This window comes from Tigriopus californicus, chromosome 10 (assembly GCF_007210705.1).
Source record: "Tigriopus californicus strain San Diego chromosome 10, Tcal_SD_v2.1, whole genome shotgun sequence".
Taxonomy (NCBI): domain Eukaryota; kingdom Metazoa; phylum Arthropoda; class Copepoda; order Harpacticoida; family Harpacticidae; genus Tigriopus; species Tigriopus californicus.
In genome coordinates, this window is record NC_081449.1 from 1,935,373 (window position 1) to 1,959,965 (window position 24,593).

General features: G+C 44.2%; 4 protein-coding genes across 6 annotated transcripts in view; 1 reads left to right on the forward strand and 3 right to left on the reverse strand.

Moving 5' to 3' along the window:
* Nucleotides 1-378: 378 nt before the first annotated feature.
* On the reverse strand, nt 379-1,821 carry LOC131888796 (beta-1,4-glucuronyltransferase 1-like). Its single transcript, XM_059237729.1, has 2 exons — nt 809-1,821; nt 379-638 (listed from the first exon to the last, which is right to left on the reverse strand). Exons 1-2 carry the CDS (start codon nt 1,808-1,810, stop codon nt 390-392), a joined length of 1,251 nt encoding a protein of 416 aa, XP_059093712.1. The 5' UTR covers nt 1,811-1,821; the 3' UTR covers nt 379-389.
* An 856-nt stretch (nt 1,822-2,677) lies between these two features.
* LOC131888794 (uncharacterized) overlaps nt 2,678-24,593 on the reverse strand; it is a 32,305-nt gene continuing 10,389 nt past the window's right edge. The window contains exons 1-7 of one of the 2 annotated variants that reach the window (XM_059237727.1): nt 4,795-4,989; nt 4,541-4,724; nt 4,445-4,478; nt 4,266-4,367; nt 3,925-4,207; nt 3,514-3,861; nt 2,678-3,455 (exon numbers count right to left, since the gene is read on the reverse strand). In XM_059237727.1, coding sequence (XP_059093710.1) covers nt 2,968-3,455; nt 3,514-3,861; nt 3,925-4,207; nt 4,266-4,367; nt 4,445-4,478; nt 4,541-4,724; nt 4,795-4,855 — 1,500 coding nt within the window. In that variant the 5' untranslated portion in view covers nt 4,856-4,989 and the 3' untranslated portion in view covers nt 2,678-2,967. Of the gene's footprint in view, nt 3,456-3,513; nt 3,862-3,924; nt 4,208-4,265; nt 4,368-4,444; nt 4,479-4,540; nt 4,725-4,794; nt 4,990-24,593 lie in introns of those variants that run through there. The other variant, XM_059237726.1, reaches the window with a different exon arrangement.
* LOC131888793 (uncharacterized) lies at nt 5,107-7,029 on the forward strand. Of its 2 annotated transcripts, none has more exons than XM_059237724.1 (6): nt 5,107-5,242; nt 5,297-5,776; nt 5,837-6,012; nt 6,075-6,136; nt 6,202-6,758; nt 6,820-7,029. In XM_059237724.1, the coding sequence occupies exons 1-6, from the start codon at nt 5,110-5,112 to the stop codon at nt 6,999-7,001; spliced, it is 1,590 nt and encodes a 529-aa protein (XP_059093707.1). In that variant the 5' UTR covers nt 5,107-5,109; the 3' UTR covers nt 7,002-7,029. The 2 variants fall into 2 exon arrangements, with proteins under 2 accessions (XP_059093707.1, XP_059093708.1); XM_059237725.1 differs by having other exon boundaries at nt 6,831-7,029.
* Nucleotides 10,186-15,042, reverse strand: LOC131888777 (putative uncharacterized protein DDB_G0277255). Its single transcript, XM_059237707.1, has 2 exons — nt 11,184-15,042; nt 10,186-11,101 (listed from the first exon to the last, which is right to left on the reverse strand). The coding sequence occupies exons 1-2, from the start codon at nt 13,854-13,856 to the stop codon at nt 10,721-10,723; spliced, it is 3,054 nt and encodes a 1,017-aa protein (XP_059093690.1). The 5' UTR covers nt 13,857-15,042; the 3' UTR covers nt 10,186-10,720.

Here is a 24,593-nt window from a genome sequence, read left to right on the forward strand (position 1 = left end):
GATGACATTTTGGTCGTCCGGGATTAGGATCGCCAAAGACGATTCACGACGAGTTCAAGGTGGATCCTGGCGACGGGAATATCCCATAGAATTTGTCATTTCTGAACAAAGTGGATTTTAAATCCGATTTGGAGGCATTTGTTGAGTCTGACGGAGTAAAAGGAGTTATTGCCCTTTCGACTGACTCGCGAGGATCGAAGGAGACAGAGATCCGTATCACAGTTTATGAATGGGCTTGCGCTAACCCTAAATTCTGGAGAAAAAAGGGAGATCTCTGATGAAGAGATGCGATTCTTGGCTGCCCATTTGGTCAGTAAAGTTAGGAAAGCGCAAATGCTCCAAGGATACACCATTTCTACTCAAAGAGTTAGTTACATCTTATCATTTAATCAGATATCAATCAAACAATTCACTTTTGAAGGTGATGTGACAATTGGCAGTGCTTGGGTCATTCGACAAGGATCGCGGCCGTAGCGAGCACTTAAAATTCGCGCGTAATCGCGAAAGCGAAGGTTGTTCAAGTGTCGCTGTTCGAGACGAAACTGGGGAAACGTTCCGGCCAACTTGAATCCGGGATGGATGGCGTATGCTTGGTTGAGAACATAAAACTTGAATTTCGCCATGACCATTTCATACATCTGAAAGAATGAGACATTTATGGGGGTCGTCTTGATGAGTGCTAAAACTCCGAGGGGTTGAAATGGCAACTTGGATTCTTTAATCCAACGCGACGTCCTTGATGATTTGAGATTGGGTCGAACTCAAGTAAAGATTGACAGGGGTCAAGGCAATTCACTATTTAACCTACCTGACTGTTCCGATCCATGTCATAGCCATAAAACATCTCTGGGTAATCCGGGTATTGGCTCCTCACCACAAACACTGGTTCGTACATGAATTCGTAAGAATCCAACTTGTAGGCTATTGAAGAGGAATTTGTCACGCTAAGCCACTTGAGATATCGAGTTCCTCTTTGAGCTGTGGGAAACACCTTAAAGTAGAAGGGCCTCAAATGGCCCTTGTTGAAGTAACTTTGCAATTGTTCTTTAGTATCTGGATAATCTTGAATCTTCACTTTAGAGCTGATTTCAAATAGAGGTAGAACGAAAGCACAATGCAAACAAGTCCGAGGAAATGGGTCTTGAAGGAACTTGGTCATTTCTGTGTAAAGATTCCTCTTGGGCACCATGTCAATGTCCAACATAAGTATGAACTCAGAATGGCAGCCCTGTTTCGCGGCATTCCGCATGAAATTAAACGGGTAAGAATAGTTTTGTCGCCACTTCCACATTGCAGGCGACCTCAAGGAAAGTAATTTGTCCGACACATTCTTCGGACTTAAATCGCAGCTACTGAGATTTTCGGTCAGATCTGGAATCCGTTGCATGGGTTGATCCACTGGAAACACTAAATGAAAGCTCTTTCCATCTAAAACTGAGTGGTGACACTTACGCAGATAGTCAAGAAATGTGACAGCCAAATGAAAGTCAAGGCCCGGTCCGAATAACGAGATACTAGTGGGCCCATCCCAAGCCTGGATCATTGTGAACACTTCTTCCATACGGTCCACTGATAATTGGGATCCCAAGCACACTTTGGGATCAAGTTCTCCCGACGGTCTTGACATGGCAAACATTTTAGTTTTGTACCTTCGACTTTTGTCGTAGAAAAATGTGCTGCCATCCCACAAGTCTTTTGAAGCAAGTTCGATTAAGTCCTTCTGTGCACTTTCTTTCTGATACCATATTGTCGAGCAACTCAACCAAAGAGTCACCCCGCCAACAACCCACTGCAACCAAGGCATTTTCATTACTGAACGGTAACAAAGCATGTTCATTTTGAGCAATGACAGACCGTGGCGATACGTTCAATCACAACTGACGTTCTAACTGAAAGCGTTGCCTTTTGTGCCCCTGTATAAGAAGTGTTGCAAGCAAAATGAAACTGATTTGGAAGTCGTTTTCGAACGGTGCATCGTGGAAATACAATTAAAAGTTAAGATTATACGCTCTGGAAGTTGTCCGCAACGATGGCATTTATAGCCTTTCGACACATTCGAATGGCTAATGAGCCCATTCTTATCCGGGGGTCAATGTTCGAGTGACAAAGAACATCAGAGATAACAAGGGTGCAAAGGATGTAGGAAAAAATAGAATATCCACAAGGGGTGGAAGTGTCTCATCCCACTGTTATTTTTCTGACTAACGAACTCCCCGGATCAAGTCCATTCAATTCGATCTGAGCGAGTAATTTCATCACTGGGGATCTCAGAGTGATACGCCATGTCATCGCATTTAGTGATCATTGTTGAGAACGAGTCATTGGGGCTCATTCCTTCTATTTGGGATGTTTTATTGCCCTTAAATTTGCTAGCAAAGCAACGGACAGAATGGGCCATACTTGATCGTACAATGAGTGTTCATGATTAAGGAAGGAATAGTACAGCTGGGTGAAGCAAATGTGAGGGGGTGCTCAATTGTGGTCAACATCAAGCTTTGGGGTTCTTCTCTCCATCCAGCCAGATCAATAAACCTGTGGCTTTTCACCATCAGAACTGCAGGAGGTTTAAGTTCGAAACCTTTTCCATTTAGATCCGATCTTTAAATCAACAAATCCAAGGATTAACATTCCAATATGCATTAGCCCGCCAGATATGACCTACCAAACGCTTCGTGAGTAGAATAAAAACCTTTAGAAGTCTTTATTACTCTTTTCAGAATTTGACAAATGAACAAGGTCGCAGGTCAATACTTTGGGTCAAACCAATCCGAATTTCAAGCATTGCGTTTTTTTGAGTCCAAACGTTGATGGATTCGAATCATGCGAGTCCTCGGGGGCCAACTGAAATGTCAACGAGGGTGGTCTAAATCGGGATCACGAGTCACGAGAGGTTCAGAAAGTTCAACGAATTGAAGATCAAGTTATCTTGTTCAAGAAGCCTGCCATTAGCGTCTCTCTTGTTGCATTTCAGTCGTACAAAGTGATGCTCTTTCTGAAAGGTTGGAGATCCTCGTTGTATCTCGTTTTAACACGCTTCGAAGTAGCTGAACGAAAACGGGGTCCTTCGTTAACGGATTGTGGAGTGGCTGCCTTGGGCACTCGTTCGTCAATGTTGGGTGGTGCTTTCATTGATCTCCCCTTCAAATCCGAATCACCCGGCCCGCCCAAACCCCAAGTTTCGTCCAGACCCTGACTTCTTCTTCTCGTTCTTTGGGGCTCTTCTTCCTCGTTTGGTCGATTCGTTGCGAGTTGGACAGTTTTTCGAAGCAGGCGTCTAAGCCCGTGAAGTTTTTGCCTAAGCCTCAGGATCTTAATCCGTAATCTTGGGCTTTTCGAGCGTTCCTGGGCATTCAAGTGGATCTTGAGTTTCTGTAAAATCATCTGTTGGTATTGTCTGAGCTCGTTGGTGAGACTCTGAAAGAAGGATTTGCCCACAGGCTCGGCGAACTCGTTCACTAAAAAATGGAGACTTAGTTGGTGTCAAAGCCCGTTGTTCGAGACATTTTGCATTACCTGGATTGAAACTGGACTCCGTGATACTTTCAGGACTCTGTGGATCATTTACTGGGTGAAAATGGGACTCGAGTCCAAAACTATTCGGCATCACCAGATTCAAATTAAAAGAATCTCCGAAGGGGTTGGTCAGCCTTTCTCGCGGATCTTGGTCTTCCAAGCTTTCAAAGGAAAAGAGCCAATCCACTGACTCTACGTTGGCGTTCTGATCTTCATTGCCGTTCTCGTGCTCACTGGCATCATCATCATTATCATTACCATCGAAGATGAACGGTGGGAGAACCTGTGGTTCGATCACATGTTTGGCTCGTATTGGAGATCCGGACATGGTTCGAAATCGAGGTGACTCTGAAAATACTCGTGTATTTGGAGGATTGCGATGCAGCATGAATAATGCATTTCTCGATTCACCATTCGTTTTTGTGAAGGGGGCCACTTCCAATGCTTTGTAGGCTGGGATAGCCTGAGTTTGGCTTCCCATTTGGATCATCCAATTTCCTCTCGGATGATAATTGCAAATGTAAATCCTTAAGCTCTCCAAGTTGGGTCCTTCCACCTTACCACACCCAATCTTAGTTGTGAGAGCTGTAACCATTTGAGCAAAATGCCCGTTTTGACCCAATTGGAGACGATTTCGCGCTTGATCGCTCTCGCCTCGGAAAATGAGGGGATCGATTCCATTTTCAACGTATTCCTGGCAAGAAAAGAAAGCTCATCTTCAAAGAAGCCTTCCCAGAAACTGATTGACCTACTTTATATTCATCAAACCACATCTTCATGGCATCTGCATAGTTTTTTTGACCCCAAGCAATATTTTGACCATATTGGAAAGTCTTCCAAGATTCGGGAGGATGCTGAAAGCGATCAAAGAGTGTCTTATTTGATCCTGGATTTCATCTCAAAACACAAATATGTTACAAATGAAGCATACCCCATCGGCAATTTTTGGACAATGATCCGCCCATCTGGAATTAATCCTATGCTTATCACGATGTTCATGAACACAATTGCACTTGTGTTGTGTTACCTTTGAGCTTCTTTTGCTAATTTCTCATCCCACGACAACATTGGCATTGTTTCGGCTCTTGGCAACCCTGGAACCCTTCCTTCACGCACATCTTCACGGTATTGATTATGAGTCCTCAAAACCAATTCCTTTTCCTCGGGAGTGATTCCTCGTTTTTCTGGTAGTCCATCACATTCGGGCAGTTCTGAAAATGACTCAAAAAATTGCACATTTCTTATTATTCACCAGATCTCCTTCCCAATTGTATAACTCACGCAAAGAACTGACAGCATTTGCAATCAGAAGGCAAATAGCAAAGTAGCACAAGTTAGCCATTTGAAACTTAATCCATGCTTGAAAGGCTGCATCAATCAAGTTGAACACGTGTTTTGGTCATTTTTTGAGAATGTTCGAAACTTTTGACATTTTTTGGTTGCTTGCCATTGCCACAAGGAAGACACTGACTACCTTGAAAACGAAAATGATTGCAATAAAGTCACACAAAGACAACCTGAGATATTGACGTAATAAATCTTGACATGTAGTTCTGTTCCTTCTAAGAAATATGACACTTTGTCACCAGAGAGCAAATGTTCTGTCTCAAAGTATTTCTGGTACTTGGCTCAATCAATGTTGGTTTCTCCAACGGTGATTCCATTATGCCCAAGAGACTTGATGATGACATCCCTACTTCCTCGGACCAAAGTTACAACTATGAAGAAGGTAATACCTCCATTCAGCCCTCTCAAATTTGATGAAATCATGTTTTAAATCCAGGATCTTGCGAAACCAATCAGGATTGTCTAGCCCCACAAGTGTGCCTTTATGAGGTGTGCACCTTAGAAAAAGTAGATCTAGTGGATATGAACAGCCACATGTCGTCTCAAACCGAAGAATATGGGACTAATGAAGATGTCTCTGAGCCATCTACAAATCGTTTTGAAGAAGAAAGAGTTGAAAATGTGGACTCTTTGGACGAACGTGAGGATCTGGAGGAATCCCATTTGGAAACAACAATCCTTAAGAGCAATAGTGGAGCTTCGAAAAGGTCCAAAAATAAGGAGACACACAACGTAGCAGACAAGGGCAACAGAAATGCCACTGAAGAGATGGTTTTAGATAGTAGTTCTTTGAACGATAAACAAGCCTTTGGAAACCAAGTTATCATTAATGAAGAGGAGAAGAAAGATGCAGACCTGATTACAAACGCCAAATTCACAGATGAACAATCCAAGCTTCAGAATAATAAAGAGGATCGTAAGCCACTTTTAAACACTAATCAGTCTTTGCACAATGAGTAAATATATCCTTTTTTAGAAGAAAACCTGCTTGGTTCCTACAAATTTCCCGACACGTGTCAGCATCACAAGTTGGGAGATTGCCGGTTTGTGATTAAATGGTCGAAAACATCCAATCCTGGAGAGATCCGGTTCGAAGTTCAGAGCCAAAACAAAAAATGGACTGCCTTGGGAATGTCTCATTCAACTAAATTGGTACTGGTGGCAAAATCATTTTTGAGTCATCTCTACAGCAGCCTACTTTCAATATACTTTAGGTTGGCGCAGATGTGATCACGGTGACAAGAAAAGGATCCATCCAGGATCGATTTGTGAATTCGTGTGTATCGACCAACATACCGACACATTATCAAGTACTGATTCATAATTCATCCCCTTTTACAGTCAAAGATCCGTATCTAAGGATAAACGAGACAATTTGATTCATCCTCTTGTGACCGTTAAAGAAGGTATCTTGATTGGAAAGTTCACGAAAAAGATGAAAAATGAGGACCCCGAGCAAGATATTGACCTGTCTGACACAGACGGAATTATAATGTTTGTTCCCGGAGGAGAGGTTGGGAGCAATAAAAGCTATTCGTTCCTCCCTGAGAAAATCAACCTGACTCAGTATGCTCATAAACATGATCAAGAGCCAGTGTTGGACCAGCAAAGCATTGGGACAGGAACAGACCAACCAGTTATCAATGAAATGATTAACTTCTCCTATGAGGATCCACCCGATCGATCACCAGAAATTCCCATTGGGAAAGAGGTGCCTCTGACATCCGCAGACTTGCATGAGCACATAATCACTGAAGATCCCCATACCATTACTATGGATATAGATGTTAACTACTTGGTTGAACAAAACGATGACGCCAACAAACATCTGGTTGCTCCCAAGCCCTTTACTCCGATCATTGAACAGCCAAGCAAAGGAGCTTTGTTCAGTCATGAAGGTTGTGTGACTTGACTTTTGACTTAGCGCGGCCAAAAAAAGATTTTGCTCCTTTTTTCCAGCATGCCTGAAGGGTAATATTGGCAAAAAGTTGAGGAAACTCCATTCCACCACGGGCTATTACTATTGCAACAAGGAAGGTCTCCCTGAAGAAGGCCAGTGTCCAAATGGGTCCATTTTCTTCCACAAAATCCATTGCTGCGTTCTCATCACAAAGTTTCCATGTTTCAAGAACTGTTTGTGAAAAAATTAGAGGTGACTCTGGAAAGCCATTTAAACTGCATTTCAGTGGTTAGGGGGAAGGTGATCCAAACAGAAGGCGAACAGAGAAGCTTTTAGAGCCCAGAAGTGGGATTAGAAAGTTTGAGAAAATGGACTCAAAAAGGATCTCGGTTGTCTCCAGGAAATGGTCCATACCATCCATTTGGGATCAAAACCAGGCTGAAGGTGACACACGATCCTTAATCTCAAGCCGTTTTCAATATTTCCCGCCTATCATCGAGTTGCATTTCTGAAGCCTAGCTAAAGGCATCCTGGTGGTGGGGTTAGCTTTTTATCCAGTTTCCTCCCAAGTTCCCTGTCAGTATGTATGTGAGAGACAGCTCGATCAGAATACGTTGAGGAATGTAAATAAGGTCTCAGTCTGGCGGCAACCTTGTTTGGCCCTTTTTGTAGTGTTCTTCGTTGAAGCGCCTTAGGGGGAGAAGGGCCTGAATCTAATCGCTCCCGTGTGTCGACCTTCCATGAAAAATGACCCACTTCCAACCTTGAAATGAAAACTTGAATCCTTTCAATTCAGGGATGCCAGAGGGCTATTGATCCACCACAATTCCCCTGCTTTTCGTATTTCTGATTGGATAGTTGTTCGGAATTGGACACACCTAGTGACACTCCTCCCTGAGGCTATATTTATTCGGTAAGACCTCTCGATGAGCCAATAAGAACATGCCCTCTGGAAAGGACCAGGCACGTATCCAAACCCTTTTTCCAGCAAACCTGTTCCATTGAGGGTCCCTTTAGGTGATGACTATAGAATACCAGCAACCTTCAACTTGTCCGAAGCAGACAAAAACTGTCTCCTGTAAGAGAAAGGTGAAAGAAAAAGCCGAGCCTTCTCAGGGATGTTGGAAGATACATAAAGGAGATAGCCGAATCTCAGTCCAAACACAGAATCATAGTAGAGAACACACGTTTTCTGGTTTTCTAGCTCCCCAGAGGACTTGGAGGAAAAGACGAGAAAATGGGGATTCCATGTCGCGGGGACGATTCTTGGTTTTTGGCACCGGAAAGATCGGTGGTTCCCTCTCTTTCATCCCGAGAGTTGTGGCTGCCTCCAAATCGGGGGAAACTCTGGAACAACCATAAATCTCAGAAACAAAGTAATAATGACAACATTATCATTTCCCTATACCAAAAGAAAACTCTGTCCTTTATTGCTTGTTCCCACCAAAAATGAGCCATTAGTGGAAAGGGGAAACCAGAAAGACCTCGCCAAATATGAATGACTCATTCTTTTATTTGTGGTGGAACGTAGCATTTACTGGAATGGTTCTATAAATAGGTCTTGAATAGATTTATGGTACCTTTCAAGGCAACGAAAAAGCGAACCCAACTAGAATAATGCAAAGAAACGTAATTTCGAGGGTTCGACGAGAGCAATTAAACTGTCAAGTCAAGTCTCAAAATGATCATGTGCCCTGTGGGATAACTTAATAACCACTCACAAGGAAAACCAAGATCCTTAACACGCTCATTATATTACAATCAGCTTGTTGTATCTTGGAGAAGAAGACTTACGCGTGTAAAATGAAGGTAAAGTTATTGGTGTTCAAATTTGAATTGATTGAATTTGAGTAGAAAGGAACGAAACTACCGTATATCTCTTAATCGACCCAAAAAAGCTCAAATTTTAAAATAAGCCGTATCACATACAGAGATCAAATTTGTGCCACATTTGTTTAACGCCAATACAAACCAATAACGCAGTCAGCAATAACTCGTGCACTCTACATTTTCGGATCCTGTGTTCACATAAAGTACGAGAAACTCTAAGGGAAAACTCTTTTTGAAAGGCCAAAGTGAGAACAGATCATTAAATACAGGTTCTAAAATTGAAAGAAAAATTATATAAAGCAGATTTCTTGTCTTACCCTATTATTCCAAGACAAGGCATATTTTTTGCTGTTTAAAGGATCAATCAATTTCTTGACGAAAATTGGCTGATTTGGGTGGGGAAAGTCAAATACTCTTACGCACATACACTATCATGGCATTTAACATCAAAACTTTATTTTGCGATTATTAATAACAGGTCCTTTGCCACTCACTTTTGTGCATTGTGTTGCTTATTCAGCTCCTTTTTTGTCTTTTGCATTGCATTAACCAACCGATAGTCCTTACATTTAAAGCTCTTCTATGAGCTACTAGTTCGTATTCGAAAATGTAGAACTAGAACAAAATCAAATTGGTAATGAGATCAAGCCGGGCAAGAAATGGCCAACTTTGCAGCTTCAAGCTTCAAGCCCGTGGCCTTCCACCCTCAATCCCCAATCCTGGTCTTTTCCCCCTGGCCTCTGCTTCCCATGAAAGGCAAAAAGGTAACTGGAACAAGGGACCAAAAAAGTCGAGAGGCTATCTCACTCTTGTTCTTGTTCCTCCCCCAAATTTGGTAATCCCAGCAAAAAACAAGACACTCTTCTGTGCTGTTTCTTGTGCCACATCAAGCCCCCCCCGTAAGCCTTGGGTTCTTAGTGGATCACTGAAGGACTTGAGTGGAACATGTTTATGTTTGTTGAACCACTTTTCACTCTTCCTCTTTTCTTGTAATGAACGAGCTCCAAAGGACCGTTATGTCAGAGGAGTGACAAGAAAGCAAAATGAACTTTCATTTTGGAAAAAATATGGATCGCATATGCTTTGGCCCAATTTATTTCCCATGTTATATTGACGAGTCCAATGGCGTCGGCAATATTTTTGTTGACGAAATCCAATAACTTATTGACAAGGATGAATATGAGCCGCTCCCTGCTTTGACAGGAATTCGACAACTTCCTTAAGTTCGGTAATTTTGTCTCGACCCCCTGGGAGGTTTTTGCAAGTTGGCATTGTTTTTTTCCCCTATGCTCTTCCCCACCCTTGAGTTTTGCACCTTCGACGAGAATCTATGCCCATCTCAGATTGCACGTGGCTGAGTCCCAATTTCCTGTTTTTGTTCCCGAAGATGGAACAAAAGGTAGTGACAGCAGGTTGGTAGGTTGGTCCACGTTCGTTCCACTCTCTGCCTTCCTGACAAGTTTCTTATCATCTATGAAGCCCCTTCCTCTAGCCAGCTCTCGGTGTCTCTGGAAAGATATCTTATCAAGCTGTTGGACGGACCCATCTCCCGCTTTGAAGCCATCCCAAACCAATGGAACAGGACCCATATGGGCTCTATTCTTAAAGAATTTTATTTCGTATTCGCAAAAATTCGGCGGCCTTTGTAAAATACTGACAAATATTCGGTGTTTGCATTGGATAATATTGTTATATTCCAATCATTGGGCCACCCTAGGAAGAGAAAAGCAACTTGAAATGATGAGCTAGCTTTCCTTTTAATGTCCGAGCTACACTTCTCAAAATCAATACGACAAATGCCAAGTGGAATGATAATGAGACATCCATCCCATTGTGGGCAGGATTTTCCCGATAAAGCCATGCCACTAGCTCACGAGGTCCACTTCACAAAGTCACCTTTCTCAAGCGATGAAGACTGGTCCAGAATACTGAGAGACACTGATTTCTTGTTCGTCGGAGGGATGTCCTTGAAAAAGACCGTCATACTCAGGGCTTTCTTGCTCGGCTTGAGGCGCTAATAACAACAGGCAACCGAGAATCGTGGTCCACGTGTTGCAAACGTGACATTTATTTCGTTGCCGTTTGTCTTTCTGTCGCGCTGAAGAACCTTCTTTGGGATGTAATCCATCCTCATAGAAGAGATACACAGAATATGGAAGCGACCACGTCAAGGCAGCACTTGCCGTAACAATAACATGGATCGCAATATTCCATTTCATTCTCGACCAGATCCTCGTTGTCGTTTCTTCCGTCATCGTCGGGGTCGATACCATTGGGATCCTGTTTGTCTTTTTGACGTTCTTTTTCGCCATTTTTGCGTCGTAAATGCCTTCGTTTTCTTCGTTTTCGGTGATCGGTGTCATCGCCATCACCAGTTTCAGTTTCTTCATTGACATCATCTTCGGCCGCTGAAAATGGGGTGGGTTCTTTACTGATGAGCGGGATTTTAGCCTCCCGATCCATGCTCCGTCGAAGAACGTGTCCATTGCCCTTGATTTCTTGCGAATTCACCTGGAAAAAAGTAAACGAAATTAAAGATAAAGCTCGTAGCAAAAATAGTGCGCCGAGAAAGGGATCTCCTCGCAAAGTTTACCTGTGCTATGGTGGATAAGGTAGTGGCATTTTTTGCTGGGAGAGGCGGCGGCAAGGGGGAATTGGAAGGTGGCGACAGGGACGAATTGGAGTCAATGAGCATTGGATCACTCTCCTCCACAGATTTGATTTCATCCAATCTCTCTTTTCGCTCCAAAGCGGCCTGGTAGCTAGGATGCAAAGAGGGTTGCTGATCCTGGATGAGACCCTCTCGCCCATTAACGGGATCACCAGAGATCTTGAGACGTGCCAAAATGGAGCTCATGTGATGAGCAGACACGGGCGCCTTACTTCCTTGGCCCCACTTGCCTCCCCTGACCTCCTCTTGGCTTTGAGGGATCGCCGTTGTCGATGCGGTGAGATCCCCAGGGATCAAGGAGTGGTGGTTGGATCCTCCGGGCGTGAGGCCAGGAATGGCTCGAGCATCCTTCCTGGGCCTTTTCCCACGGGATTTACCATCTTGATTGGAAGAGACGGATGTCGGCAGGAGTGGAGGTGGATCCGAAGGCTCAGAAGGGCCCAAAGTGGCTATGCTATGTTGGTTGATTAGTTCCTGCTGAATGGACTGAATTTGCGTTACTGACATCAAGGAGGAATCTTGCAGATCTGCATTGTTCTGAAGAGAGGCTTTTGAGGAGTGCGATATGTGATTGGAATTGTTCTGGCTATCATCTCGATGAGCAAATGGAGAGGAGAGTATCAAATCATTTGTTGCTTGACTAACATCGCACCCGTTGGAGGGTTTCTTCTTGTTTTTGTTCTTCTTCTGATAGACGGCGCTCATGGCACTCTCAATGGTGAAGGGAGGCTTCTTGAACGGCCTTGATTGGAATAGGGAGGGAAATGAGGACTGTTTTCGGATTTTCTCTTCAAGGGCGTACACATCCTTATCAGTGTCAGACTCTGAGCCATGGCTGGCAATGCTACCAGCGCTGCTGCTACTACTACTGCTACTGGTGCTCCGACTTCTAGACTGGTTTCTGTTAAATCCCTGAGGCTGGGAGAATTTATCCCTTTGTCCTCGGCAATTGACTTGGGCCTTTTTCTGAGTGAGAAGTTGCTGTTGCTGTAGAGCTTGGATGGTCAGATGGAGATCGTTGTTACTCGTACGTGCTGAGAAACTCGGGACTGAGTTATTGGAGTTAGCATGACCCTCAATGGAGACAGACGAGGCTAGTGTCCTCACATCTGACAAAGGCAAATCGTGGCTCCGTGTACTGGGCAAACGATTGTAAGCATTGGTTGTCCGGAAAGCCAACGAGGAAGAACCCCCAGCGCCCGGATTGCAACCATTGCTGCTGACTGGCTCTGGCTCATGCATGAGAGAGTTATTGGTGGAGCTGGAGGTGCCGCAAACATTGTTTTGCCCGTGGGATCGCCTTTGAATTGTGGCGTAGTGGCAAATATTACTTCCTCCTCCTCCTCCTCCTCCTCCTCCACCACCGCCCCTCCGCTCGTTGTGGTGTGTGCCAGTTTTTTTCTGCTGAGCACAGACAAACTCGGGGGGGACATGTCGGTAATGATGGTGGTAATTTATGGAGGAAGTCGAGCCAGTCTGATTACCATTCATATGTTGATTGGAATTCGAGCGTTTGATCAAAGATTCTCGATCCAATTGGGGCTCGCGAAGACCATTAGTTCGGCCGTAAGTAGCAGGTACACTCATCTCTGGATAGAGAGACACGTACATCTTGGCTGGTGGAGCCTGATGTTTACTCGGGTGCCGAAGCAGGGTCCCTCCATTTCTCTTAATGGTTCCTGTATCATGATGGAAGGGCCTAAACGGAGACATGGGAGACGCAGGGGAAGAGAGGGAGCCTGCACGTGAGGATGTCGATGGCGAGGAAGGGGCAGAGGACGAGGAGCAAGATATGAGGAAGTTGTTGTTGTTGTTATTGCTGTGGCTGTTATTGTTATTGGAACACATTGGAACCGGCGTTGTTACCTCCTCGATGAGGTTGTCCCTTTGTTGCTGGCTGCTCAAATTACTATTGGAACCGCGCCACACGGACGCCGCTGTGGCCAGTTCAAACGGCGGCGAGGTTAACGAAGATGAAGGCGAGCAAGACAAATGAATACCCGATGACGAGGCCGTCTGCTGTCGGGCCTGAAGCACTGTGGTATTATGCGAGTTATTGCCATCCTCATCACTGCAAATAAGCGATGACGACCCTATTAGGCTATCGGGGGTGGCTGGAGTCGTATCACAAGAGCCTTGACTGGTATCATTCAGGAGGGAGGACAGCCCTCGGGTTTGCTTGGGAGTGGAACAGGGGGAGTCCAGGGAGGGTGAAGGCTGGTGGGGTGAACGCTTGACAGTACCATTCCAATTCTGTTCATGTCTCATATTGGACAAGATCCAGTTGGTGGACGGACTGGTATTGGTTCCGTTGACCATAGGTCGGGTTCCATCATGAGGTGCAGGGGAACTTGAAAGCACGAACGAATGTGGTGAAGCCCACGTGGAAGGAGTACACGGCGGCATCGAGAGGGCCAATGAGGCCAATGGTCCATTTTTGCCGTTGGTGGGCGGTTGGGGAGCCATCCGTTTGCCTGGTACCCCATTCGAAAGGCCGCCCACATGGCCCCGAGCCAAAGGGTCTTTAACACCCTTTGGCAATGAGGGTGATTCATTCATTGCGCTTTTGCATGGAAAAAGAGATCGGGAGAGCATTTGTCTTGCATTTGTTTAGATGCCAGAAGCCAGGGATCGGAGGACCATATCAAAAGGAATGCCAGCCGTTCCCTTTCTTCATTTCCCCTTTTAGTTCTTGAATAAAATCAGTTCTGGCTCTCTGCTCTCTTCGATTGCAATGCCAAGTGAGTCCTTTTTAGCTTTTCTCCACTTCTCTCGCTACAGCATAGAGAGAAAAAGTGAGCCTTTGAGTCTGTCTCTCCAAGATATGGAACCCAACGAAAGAGAACTGAACCAAGAGTCTCGGAACACAAAAAAGAAGAGTCTCTCTCTCTCTTACTCTTTCTTTCCCTCACACGCTCACTTAAGAATAAGAGGCGAAGAAGAGCCACTTACTCGTCTTTTGACTTGATCTTTTCTTCTTTTATTTCTGTCATTTCACTCTTTTGGAACGAGCCTCATGTTCGATTGCTAGTCAAAGTTTCACTCGGATATTTTCCGCTTGAGATCACCAAGCCTCAGGATCTTCGAAAAGACCTTGTTACACCTCACGGGTTATTGGCATAGCCAACTTGCACAATCAAGTCGGACGTTTGTGCAAGAGTCCTTCACAATAATGACCACTTCGTTTTGAAGAGCTTGCGGCCCCAGTCCAAATCAATACGCATCTAATACAGTGGGCAAACAATAGCAAGTTCTTGTGGGCGTTCTTTACCCTTTTGGAACGAAGTTTTTGTATTGCTGACCAACGGTATAACAATGCGCTCTATTGAGGATTGCTGCATTGCTATTAACCAACAGAACTCAGGACCTTCTTGAGCTGGGTAGGAAAGTAGTCCAAGGACGACATCTGAACGCCTTTCTTGAGCGGACCACCCCCTAAGTGACTAGGAATTCTGGTGGCGTTCCAACAAATCTTGGGTGGGAACCTTGGACCAGAATTCGTCCTTCTTTCAAGGAATAAAAAAGGGAGACGACGGTTGGAACAGTTTGTCCTTGTTGTTGCCTAATTCCTCTTAATTCTCGGCTTCCTTCCGTCTTTTTCCTCGACCGTTCCACGAACAGAGGGAACAAGCAACGCATGGAAAGTTAGAGAATACGAAGAAGGTGCGTTGACAGAAAGGGAGCCTTGGTTGGAGCCAGCTGCTTGGCATGCAAATATTGGCCTGATTTGTCGTGGTTGTTCTTGTTGGGAGCTCGCAGCTCGAGCAGCATTGGATTATTAATTTGTCACCAAGGGCTGGGTAGCATGTCAGTTCCAAGGACTCGGATGAGGATGCTATTCCATCAATGATACATCTTGGCGTCGGCAACACCAACCTTGGATGTGGAGCGAGCCTGCAAGGCAAGAGAGTCAAAGAAGTGGATCACCAATGACGAATCCGTCTCATTCCGAACATTCGAGATTACGTTTTATCGACCTTGGCTTTTACCAATACCCATATATCGAGTATGGAGAGTTTTTCACGGTCTATCAGCTCATTACGTCAAGACAAACTTAAGTGATTAAAAGAACCGTCTTCACGTGTGCAAAGCCAAATCTGTTTCGGAACACATTTTGTACAAAAAATGTATTACTCTTATTAGAGTTTCACTCAGGCTAAAAGTGCGTAAAACCAATTACACCGAATGGATATGCGTGCTCACTCTTTGGTAGGCTCTAAAAGTAGGTAGAGATGAATGTTGAAAGAACATGATGGTGTGATGATGATCATCGATGGTGGTGCAGCTGCTCCCATCATCCCTGGCTGTTTCTTCTGTATTAATGAAATGAACTTGCCATGATTAATGATTGCTCTGGAGAGTGAAAGATGGAAAAATACATTTACATGTGCAGTACAGAACACAAGGACTTCTAGTTTCCAGAACGCCAAGTCTCGAGAAACAAATGAAGACCAACGAGCAGTACCATTCACAGAGCTTAAATTAGTCTTCTCATTGGGCCAAGTCTCATATCATTACGTAAAAGGCCATTTCGAAAGATTCTGATGGTCTCCAGAGGTCCTCCATTGACGGTCCCATCCATCTTCTTGCGCGGGGTGTGATAACAGAGTGATTCAAAATGTTCGTGTGGATCTCCAAGATCCTTTCATGCAATGACAAGTCCATATTTTGCGTTCGTCCCAGAAAGTTTTTATGCTTTCCATTTCTTTTCCAAGAAGCTTGAAGATTGCCAAAATTATCTTCCCCGCCGATCGAGGGACCAGTCCACCCAGTTCGTGTTCCGTTCCCAGTTTGTGCTCCCAGACCAAAGTGGAGACGATCAATTGTCATCTGTGTACTTTATGATCCACCAACTTTTCGTGGGATTGACCACGCGAGGCGTTCACAATGAAAGACCCTCTTTGCCCGAGTACAATGTGTAATTGCTGGAATGTCGAATAGTACTGAGCTTCTACTACAAAATCCAACGAGTCAGTGTTCCCATCCAGACAATACGATCGTACGACAAAGGCCACTTTCAATGCAAACTGGTCGTTGTTGCGGATGTTGTTCGTTGCAGTTGATGTTCGTGGCCAGATTTGGGTGTGTTCTCCTCAAATCCCTGCCCCAAAAACCCCTTTGACCATTGGGTTCTTTTTGCATCTAATACCACCCAAGCAGACATGACTTCTTACAACAAAAGAATGGCACGAAGGTAGATTCTTGGACTCAGGGTCACTAGAGAGGCGCGAAAAATTGAAAGATAATGAGTTGGCCCCCTCTCTAAGGTCTACTCTATGAGATAAATTTGGCAACCCTGAAGTTTGGCGGTGACCTTGACCAAGAGGTTTTTGATTGAGATTTCGTGCAAGAAGCGCCAGACCCAAAATTGGTTGTGGCCAGTTTCTAAAAGCCTTCCCAGTNCTGGAATGCTATCTCAAAATTTGTTCAAGTCTGACTTGTAAGATTGGAATTGGGGATGTACGGTACAGCAGAAGAGGTTTTTGATTGAGATTTCGTGCAAGAAGCGCCAGACCCAAAATTGGTTGTGGCCAGTTTCTAAAAGCCTTCCCAGTTTCCCCCCAAGCAAAGTGGGATCCCAAGAGGCAAATTCCATGATATGGGACAAGAACTGGGTCATCCAAGAAGGTGGCTCTCCAGCACAAGACAATGTATTCATTACTTAATGTTCACTTCTTGGGCATTGAGAGCAGCTGTCGATGTCAAGTCTATCAATAAAGAGCGTTCTTTGTTCTCATTCAGCGTAAATGATATGGCCTAAAGAACCAAATGTGAAGCCAAAACTGGTTGTCAATCTTGAGTTTCGAAATAAGATATCGAGTCGCAACGTTAAAGGAGAAGGAATCTTTTGATCATGGTGGATCATTTGCTGACTGGGTGAAAAGCGCCAATATACGTAAAATTGGCAAATGTGCCTATTGTGCACCAGAACGGAATGGATCCCAAATCTGATGGATTAGAACATGTGAAACAGAAAAACTAGCTGCTTTTAGGCTAACTGTGTGGGTTCCGTTGATTTAGCCTCGAAAACACTGTTCAGGATGTGTGGATATAATCGCCAGCCATATTGACTCTCTGATGACTCTTGAAAGTAGTTTCCGCCTTCATTTGAGATGAGGAGTGGATGAAGGAGGCCATTTCACTGGCAATAAAGGCAGTAATGGCAATTGTAAGAGACTTGTTTGATGTTTGAGGACACATTTCTGCGCCAAGCGGTGGTTCGTTCCTAAGGAATAGTTTCCGTATCCAGTTCCAAGAAGTCAAATGTTTGAACAAGCGCACGAAGAGAGCACCTAATTTGGTCTGGAAACCCTATAAAACATGACACGGTGGTAGTTCTTGCCCTAAGAGTTCTCAGTGCTGCACTCGCAGGAATCAGGCTCTTCGCCTCCCAACAAGATTTATGGATGATGGGCCAGATAAATATCTCAATTCCAGGATGATGTGGGAACAAAAGACGCTGAAAACAAGTCTCAATGATCGGAGCAAAAAAATATAAGTCCAGGCTTGGAGTGATCACTCATCTTCAGTGGAGCAGTTGGAACAGATTTGGGAGATCCTGGGATCGAGATGGACCCAAGGGGTCCATCATTTCCAAGTTCAAGAATGGATGGCTGCAAGAAAGCAAGGCAGGAAGAGATGGAACACAAGGAGGCGAAAAAGGATCATGCAGGACGTGGGGAATTGGACCCTCCTCAGGATGATCCAATCGATGCAAAGATGCCCAAATGATCTCACGTTCCCTCATTTACCATCCTTAAGCCTTTCCTTGGCCTTTCATTCGGGAGATAAAGGCGGAGGCGGAATAGTATGGTACTTTATGGCATGTACGTGCAATGCTCTCTTATGCTTCTGAAGTTTGACAACGGAGAGGTGTGAGGAGTGCACTTTGGCCAGATTAAAAAAATCTCTTTGTGGATGACATATCTGGTGTCTCATATCCTTACGCAATCCTAGAGTAAGTAGTTCAAAAAAGGAATTTATCTCATATCCTTGGATGATAATGTTCCAAGACAGTGGAAATGATCTGACACTGATATTGCCATGTGCTAGAGGCCCTATGCAGATTTAAATCGTATGTTTCGTGTGCGATGAAGATTTTTTTTTGGTTTGGTTTGGTTTTTCACGGGGCTTTTCTAACCGCTACAGGGAATGTAATCCCCAGTACTATTTAAATGAAAGGTTATAATTCGTCTATTTATTACCTTTCAATTTTCATATGATATTTGGTCTACCAACAAATTTGAGTGGGCAGACAGAATGTAGGGTTGATCTGGAATGCTATCTCAAAATTTGTTCAAGTCTGACTTGTAAGATTGGAATTGGAATTGGAATTTTGTTTTCTCTTTTATCACTATCTTGAAACATAAATATGCCCTCTCACTTTGATCCAACACCCGCGCATGATAGAAGAGAAAAGCCTGAAGACAATTCAAAGATCTCTTTGCCACTCTGATCTGATGTCTCCATCCTCCATTTGATTTCGAGCGAGTACCCTTGCTTTGGTCCCAGATCCTAGTATTGCAAGATGTATTCACTTTACAGACCAGCCGGCCTCATATATAGAAAACAAGGAAACCTTACGTCCTATGTGGCCTTCAAGGTCAAACCACATCTCTCATCTTTACATGCTACTCTGAGGAGATCCAATCCTTCATCCGATAAGAACTTCATTGAGATGAATATGTGAGCCTCAAGGAACAGTGGAAAACCATCATACATGTGTTTTCGGGTGGATCCTCAGTCTCTCTCTTTTTCTCTCTTTCTCTGTGTGTCTCTGATCACATTAGTGCATCATATCTAAAAGAGTGAGCGGGCGGGTGAGTCGTCCCTGTTGGGGAGTGTCCATCTGGCTGCCCCCAAATGCCTGCATACAGTGACCATATTCTTCATATGGATGGTCCATTGGCCGGCCTTATCAACGAATGGAATCTGTAGACTCTCCCATTTATTATTCTTTCAATGTCTTAGTCTTAGTTACGATTTGCTAAGATAGCATCTATTTGAACGCTAGAAGAAGCGAGCACAGCAGATTAGGACCAAGTCTGGGCTCTGGGCCAGTTCTTTTATGTTCCATTCCATTGGGGGAACACGACCGAGGTCTGTGGTTGAAAGAAGAATGAGGAGGAGGAAAAGGAGAGGAGGCAGGCAGGCAGGCCCCTTTTCCATTTGATTCTGAATTGAATGTTTACCAAGTAGGTTTTTTAGGCTGTATCTGGACGAATGGTGACTGGAACATTAAACATTTCTGCTTTGAAGATAGCACAGTGGAAAATGGTTGCGAGACCTTGAAATGGTGTAAAGGTCCAATTTTGCGGTGCATTGATACTTTTGAAGGTCAACGAAGTGAGCCAAAAAGTATCTAATCGAAAATCAATCATCCCTTTTTTGTACGTAAATACATGTTTGTATTGGCCACATGGCCGTTGTCAAGAAAATGTGAAAATGGCTGTTTCTCGTGACAGCCCCATGTTTCCAAGCTCCACCCGACTACTCCCAAGGGAGGCCCAAGTTCATCTTTTGTGCAAACTGTCTGGAACATGGGGCCCCATGGACTTAAGGAAACCTCAACTAAGTCCATCTGAAATAGGCCATAAACTTGGCAATTCGGGGCAACAACCCAACAACAATGGAGGGGAAATGTATGCAAAATGAAGCATGTGTTGGTTGAGGGGGATTGCCAATTGCATTGGCATTCTCTTCTTGGTCGGTGTGCCATGGATTCCTTCGCCTTCTCTAGTTTAGAGCATGTCATGCTCAAGAACCATTTCATTGAACTGAAAATGTTTCTGAAACCATTAATCATTGAACCAAGAACAATTTGTCATGATTTCTTTCCCGACCAAGGCCACTCACAAGTCTCATGCTATTTCAATGTTTTATTTATCTTTGACTTGGGACAGAGTACGCTTATTTTGTATACATTTATATGCATTATACACTATGCATTAGTTATCTTAATCATAAAAGATGAATGATCCATATTGAAGGTTCCTGGTCTGACAAATCGTATTCAAATCCACCTCCTGTCCACAGGCCCGAAGCTGACTGAAAATGTTGGTCCCTGAAATTTGCGATGGAGCAAAACTGTTTTACGAAAACGTGCCAGTTTTGTTAGTGGAACGAAGGTTTGTTTGAGCCCAATTTTCTAAACCTGTCGTGGCTTAAAGGCCGATAAGGCAAGATTAATGATGTGACAATTTCCTTCCAGATAACTGCTAAAAATCCAGAAGGCGAGTCAACCTTCGCCGTTCACGGACCCGTTTGAGACGTTTTCGTTCCATGAGGAGAGGTCCCAAAACAGGCGCTTTATTAAAAGCCGATACAAATTTGATTCACGAACTCGACTTCTTTTCAGCCAGTTAATGAAACATCAGGAAAGAATCTTAATTAGATCTTGGCGTGGTGAACAAAAACAAGCCTCGACTTGGGCAGGGTGGTTTCAGGGCGCAAATGAATGGTCGTTCCATTCAAAAACGAATGTACTTAGCCGCACTACTTCATTACTGAGTGGGGCATTCCGCTCCAACCACAGGAGTTGAAAGTGCATTCAGGCCTCCCGAATGGGCTCCATCATATGAGGTCTGCTCTTGAGACTTACTCTAGCATGAAATAGAGATGCATTTCTATCCAAATTTTGACTCTCCATTACATTGAAGCTCCTTCCTGAATTCACCGACTAGATTCTCGTCGGTCTCTCTGGAAAAGTGACTTCGTCGGGAAAGTTCGACAGCAATGTTGATCGCAGATAAGTGCAGAATAAGCCCAGTTTCCCGGTTAAAATCGATCTCAGGCCTTGTCAAAAAAAGTTGATTGGATCTCAGAGTAGATGGGATCGCTCGTCCATTTTGCCTTTTTCAAAGCTGACCGAAACCTCATTTTGCTGAAGCGAGTTCAAAAACCCTATCACAAAAAGGCACTTCTTTCCAGCGTCACATGATTGTCTCGCAAGCACCGAAAGCTCCTACTTTTTGTACATCTGTTGTCTTCAAAAAGAGTCTTCCTTCTCTTTAACTCGCTCATCGAATAACTAATATGGTAAACGAAGGAGCTCAAGTTTGCCAGTGTTCTCTTACCAGTAGTTATGGAAATGTTTCGTTGGATAAAAACAGAAGTAGTCAGGGCGATCAGCCAACGAGCGTTCATTGATCAGCAAGGCCATCATATCATGAGTGAGGGCCTTGGAAATCTAATGGATAGGCTTTCGCGTTGTTCGAAGGAGGGAAAAGAGGAAGGCAACTCAGAGAGGCTTCTTCTCTCTCTTCTTCCTTCAGGTTCCTCTTGGCCTGGATTTCTGTCGATATGTGTGTGTGTTGTCCTCACCATTGATGAAAATATCTTCCTTTTTACTCCTTGTTCGCCTTGTCAGAGCTTATTCGGATCAAAGGCATCAAGTGAGTTACTAAAGAAAACAACGATGTTTATGAAGTCCTCCCCAAAGGAAGAAGACATTGCTATACTACTTTCTTATCCATCAGTCCAACCATCCAACTCACTTCTGTACTGACTTAGCGTTGTCCGTCCCGTCGATTGGATGGAGTTAAGGATCTTATCTGTGTGCCTGGATCTATTGATATGGAAATGGGCCACATGCATAAAAGGGGAAAGGGAGATCGATGAACATTAAGGGGGTTCAGCGACACCTGCCATGAGCTACTCCAAGCATCTCACCCACACTGAAACGCTGTGCTGCACTTTCAATCAGGGCCCTGCAAAAACACTAAAGGATTCTGCTCTTATTATCCTTTTAGAATCTTGACTTCTCGAGCGAGAGTCTGACCCATTTGAACAGATGGAAGGAGGTGCAATGGACGATATGATTGTGGATGACAAATTGTTGAGTGCTTGGTCTATATGTGTCACGATGATTGACAGAATTCCCCTTACCTCACGTTGTTATTTGGATCCTGGTTGCTCAACTTCTGATGGTGGCGGTTTGGGAACATTGACGAGAATCGAAAGGAAGGGGAGGTTTGAGAGACCCAAGAGCACGAGGAGCTCGTCTTTTCCTTCCTTTTGACGTTGTTAAGTGAGTACCAGGAACTAGACTAGGAACTAGGAGCTTTTGAAAGCTGGTAGAACCGGGGAGGTCCAAAAGAAAAAGTTGGAACAATGGCAGATTCTCTCCCAAAAAACTTCACGGGAGCGTTGGTAGATCTGATCTGAATAGTTCAGGCCCTCGTTTATTTTTCTGCCTCCATAAATGAATGTATACTATGTATGCAAACAACAATGCTTGTCCTGTCAATGAAGTTTAGAAGGGAAGGAAGGCCTCTTGGGTGGAACTGACTTGACGGAATTATCCAAGCGGAAAATGGGGTCACGTCTAGGTCAGACCTTTCTCGGGTCCTTGAAGTTGTTGGGCTTTCTGGGCTCCAAGAACCCTCTAAGAAGATTGAAAATGATTCAAATTCCTCTGAACACAAAAGGGTTGTCATGTCCATGCTATGTTCGGACAAGTTTCACATTCTTGACAAGTTCGCAGCAGCCTTGCCATAAATCATGCTCAAGAATTCAAAGGCAGAAAGGGTTGGTTGGTTGGTGTTCGTTCTTGTTGTCGCAGCACTCCCTGGTTGGAGAACTAATGACAGCCATTCCTCTCCTTTTCTAGACTTGGCGCTTCTCAGATCTTTTAACCATAACAAAACCAGTCGATTTGAGATAACGTCAAATTCTGCAGAGTTTTCAATTTGAGGCTGGTAAATCTTCCTTTCTCCTCAAAGCCCTTTTCCTTTCCGTTATCTCTCGGAGCTCAGAGAAAAGGCCAACGTGGTGAATTCCGTCTCAATTCCCCTTTTCTCTTCCTCTCTTTCGGCCTTAAAACATCCCAACCCAACAGTGCTACGAGTGAAGGTCCATAGCAATTCTCCTCAAATAAATCTTTCACTAAATGCATGTCCCTCTCAGCTTTGATAGGGTTCAGAGGGTCTAAAAAGGGATCGACTCGAGTTCGGCCACCGTAAAGAGGCGCTCTCTCTCTCTGAAGGAAGGGAGAGAGGGCACTACAGTAAAGGGTGTTCCATTTCTGGCCCGATTTCAAGACCCTTTAAATGTGAATTCCCATTCGATTCGCTTTCAATCGATGCTTGAGTAGTTTTCAATACATGCCATTGGCCGCGTTTTTGGACCATGTCGCACATCGCACATAAAGGAATTGTCAAATGGAGATGCCAACCAAAGAATATGACCTGCGAATGGTGTACGTACACCATACGGCTACTAACTTCACCCCCCTTGGTCTGGTCTGTGCAACCCTTTCCTCCCTTCGTATTCCCTCCTTGTTCCACTTTCGGGTTTCCCTCTTAGGCAAAAATCCCCCATCCCATTTTCTGGTTTCTTGTCCCACCATCCGGCCTCCCGCCTCTTTTGACACATTGTACATGTACCAAGGCGATTCCCTAAAGGAGACATTGGAATGAACACATTTCTACTCAAGAAAGGGGCTCTCGGAGTAGAGGAGCATGGGGCATGGGGTGAAGAAGGTCTTTTGAATAATCTCTGCCGTCCTCCCACAACCATTGACATGGTCCAAGCTTGCGAGACATGCTCTCACTTTCTGGCCATAACACGTCGACTGGATAGCTACATGTTTTGGCAGAACTGAATGAGATCGATTGTGTCTTGATGCTTTGACCACAGTCTTGAATTTTTGAAGTGATCCGAGATGGGGGAGAAGAGATCAAGAGGATGCTTTGTTGGCAAAGTTCTCTGAATAATGGAACCTGAGAGGGAAAGGGTGAGGAAAAGGCTCTCATTTCAAAAACTTGCGAGAGGAAATCTTGAGAGACCCATGGGTCATTGGGTTCTTTCAACACCCACCAAAAAGTGAGTTTATAACCGAGCAAGGTGATAGACTAGAGCACTAGCAAAATAGTTGTGTGGTTGGTCGGCTCATAAAGGTTCATGATCACAAGAAATTACAAATCGGGAAACTAATGGTCACCCTCTAACACTAGACAGCTTCCCGTCAACAAAGGCATCTTTTCAAGCTTGAGTGAACTCAATGAAAAAGTAAAGGTAACATTTCGCTAGTGAATCCAACCAAGTAAGGTGTGGGTTCTCCAGGGTCTCTTCCAATGCTCTGAATCCCTATGACTTAAGGAGTGAAACGCAAGAATCCTTCGAGATTTTCTAAGGCCCTTGGTATTTGGAATTTCAAACTAGTTCGTTATTAAGGAAAAAAGCAAAAAGGAACATATCCCTTGATTTTTTTGTCTTTAAGTGGAAGGGAGTATTCAACTGAAAAGCATCCTAGAATGCCCTTCAGAAAATTTCCCAAACGTTTTATTCTTTCAAGTATCTCTGCAGAATGGCAAGAAACTTTCTGCCTCC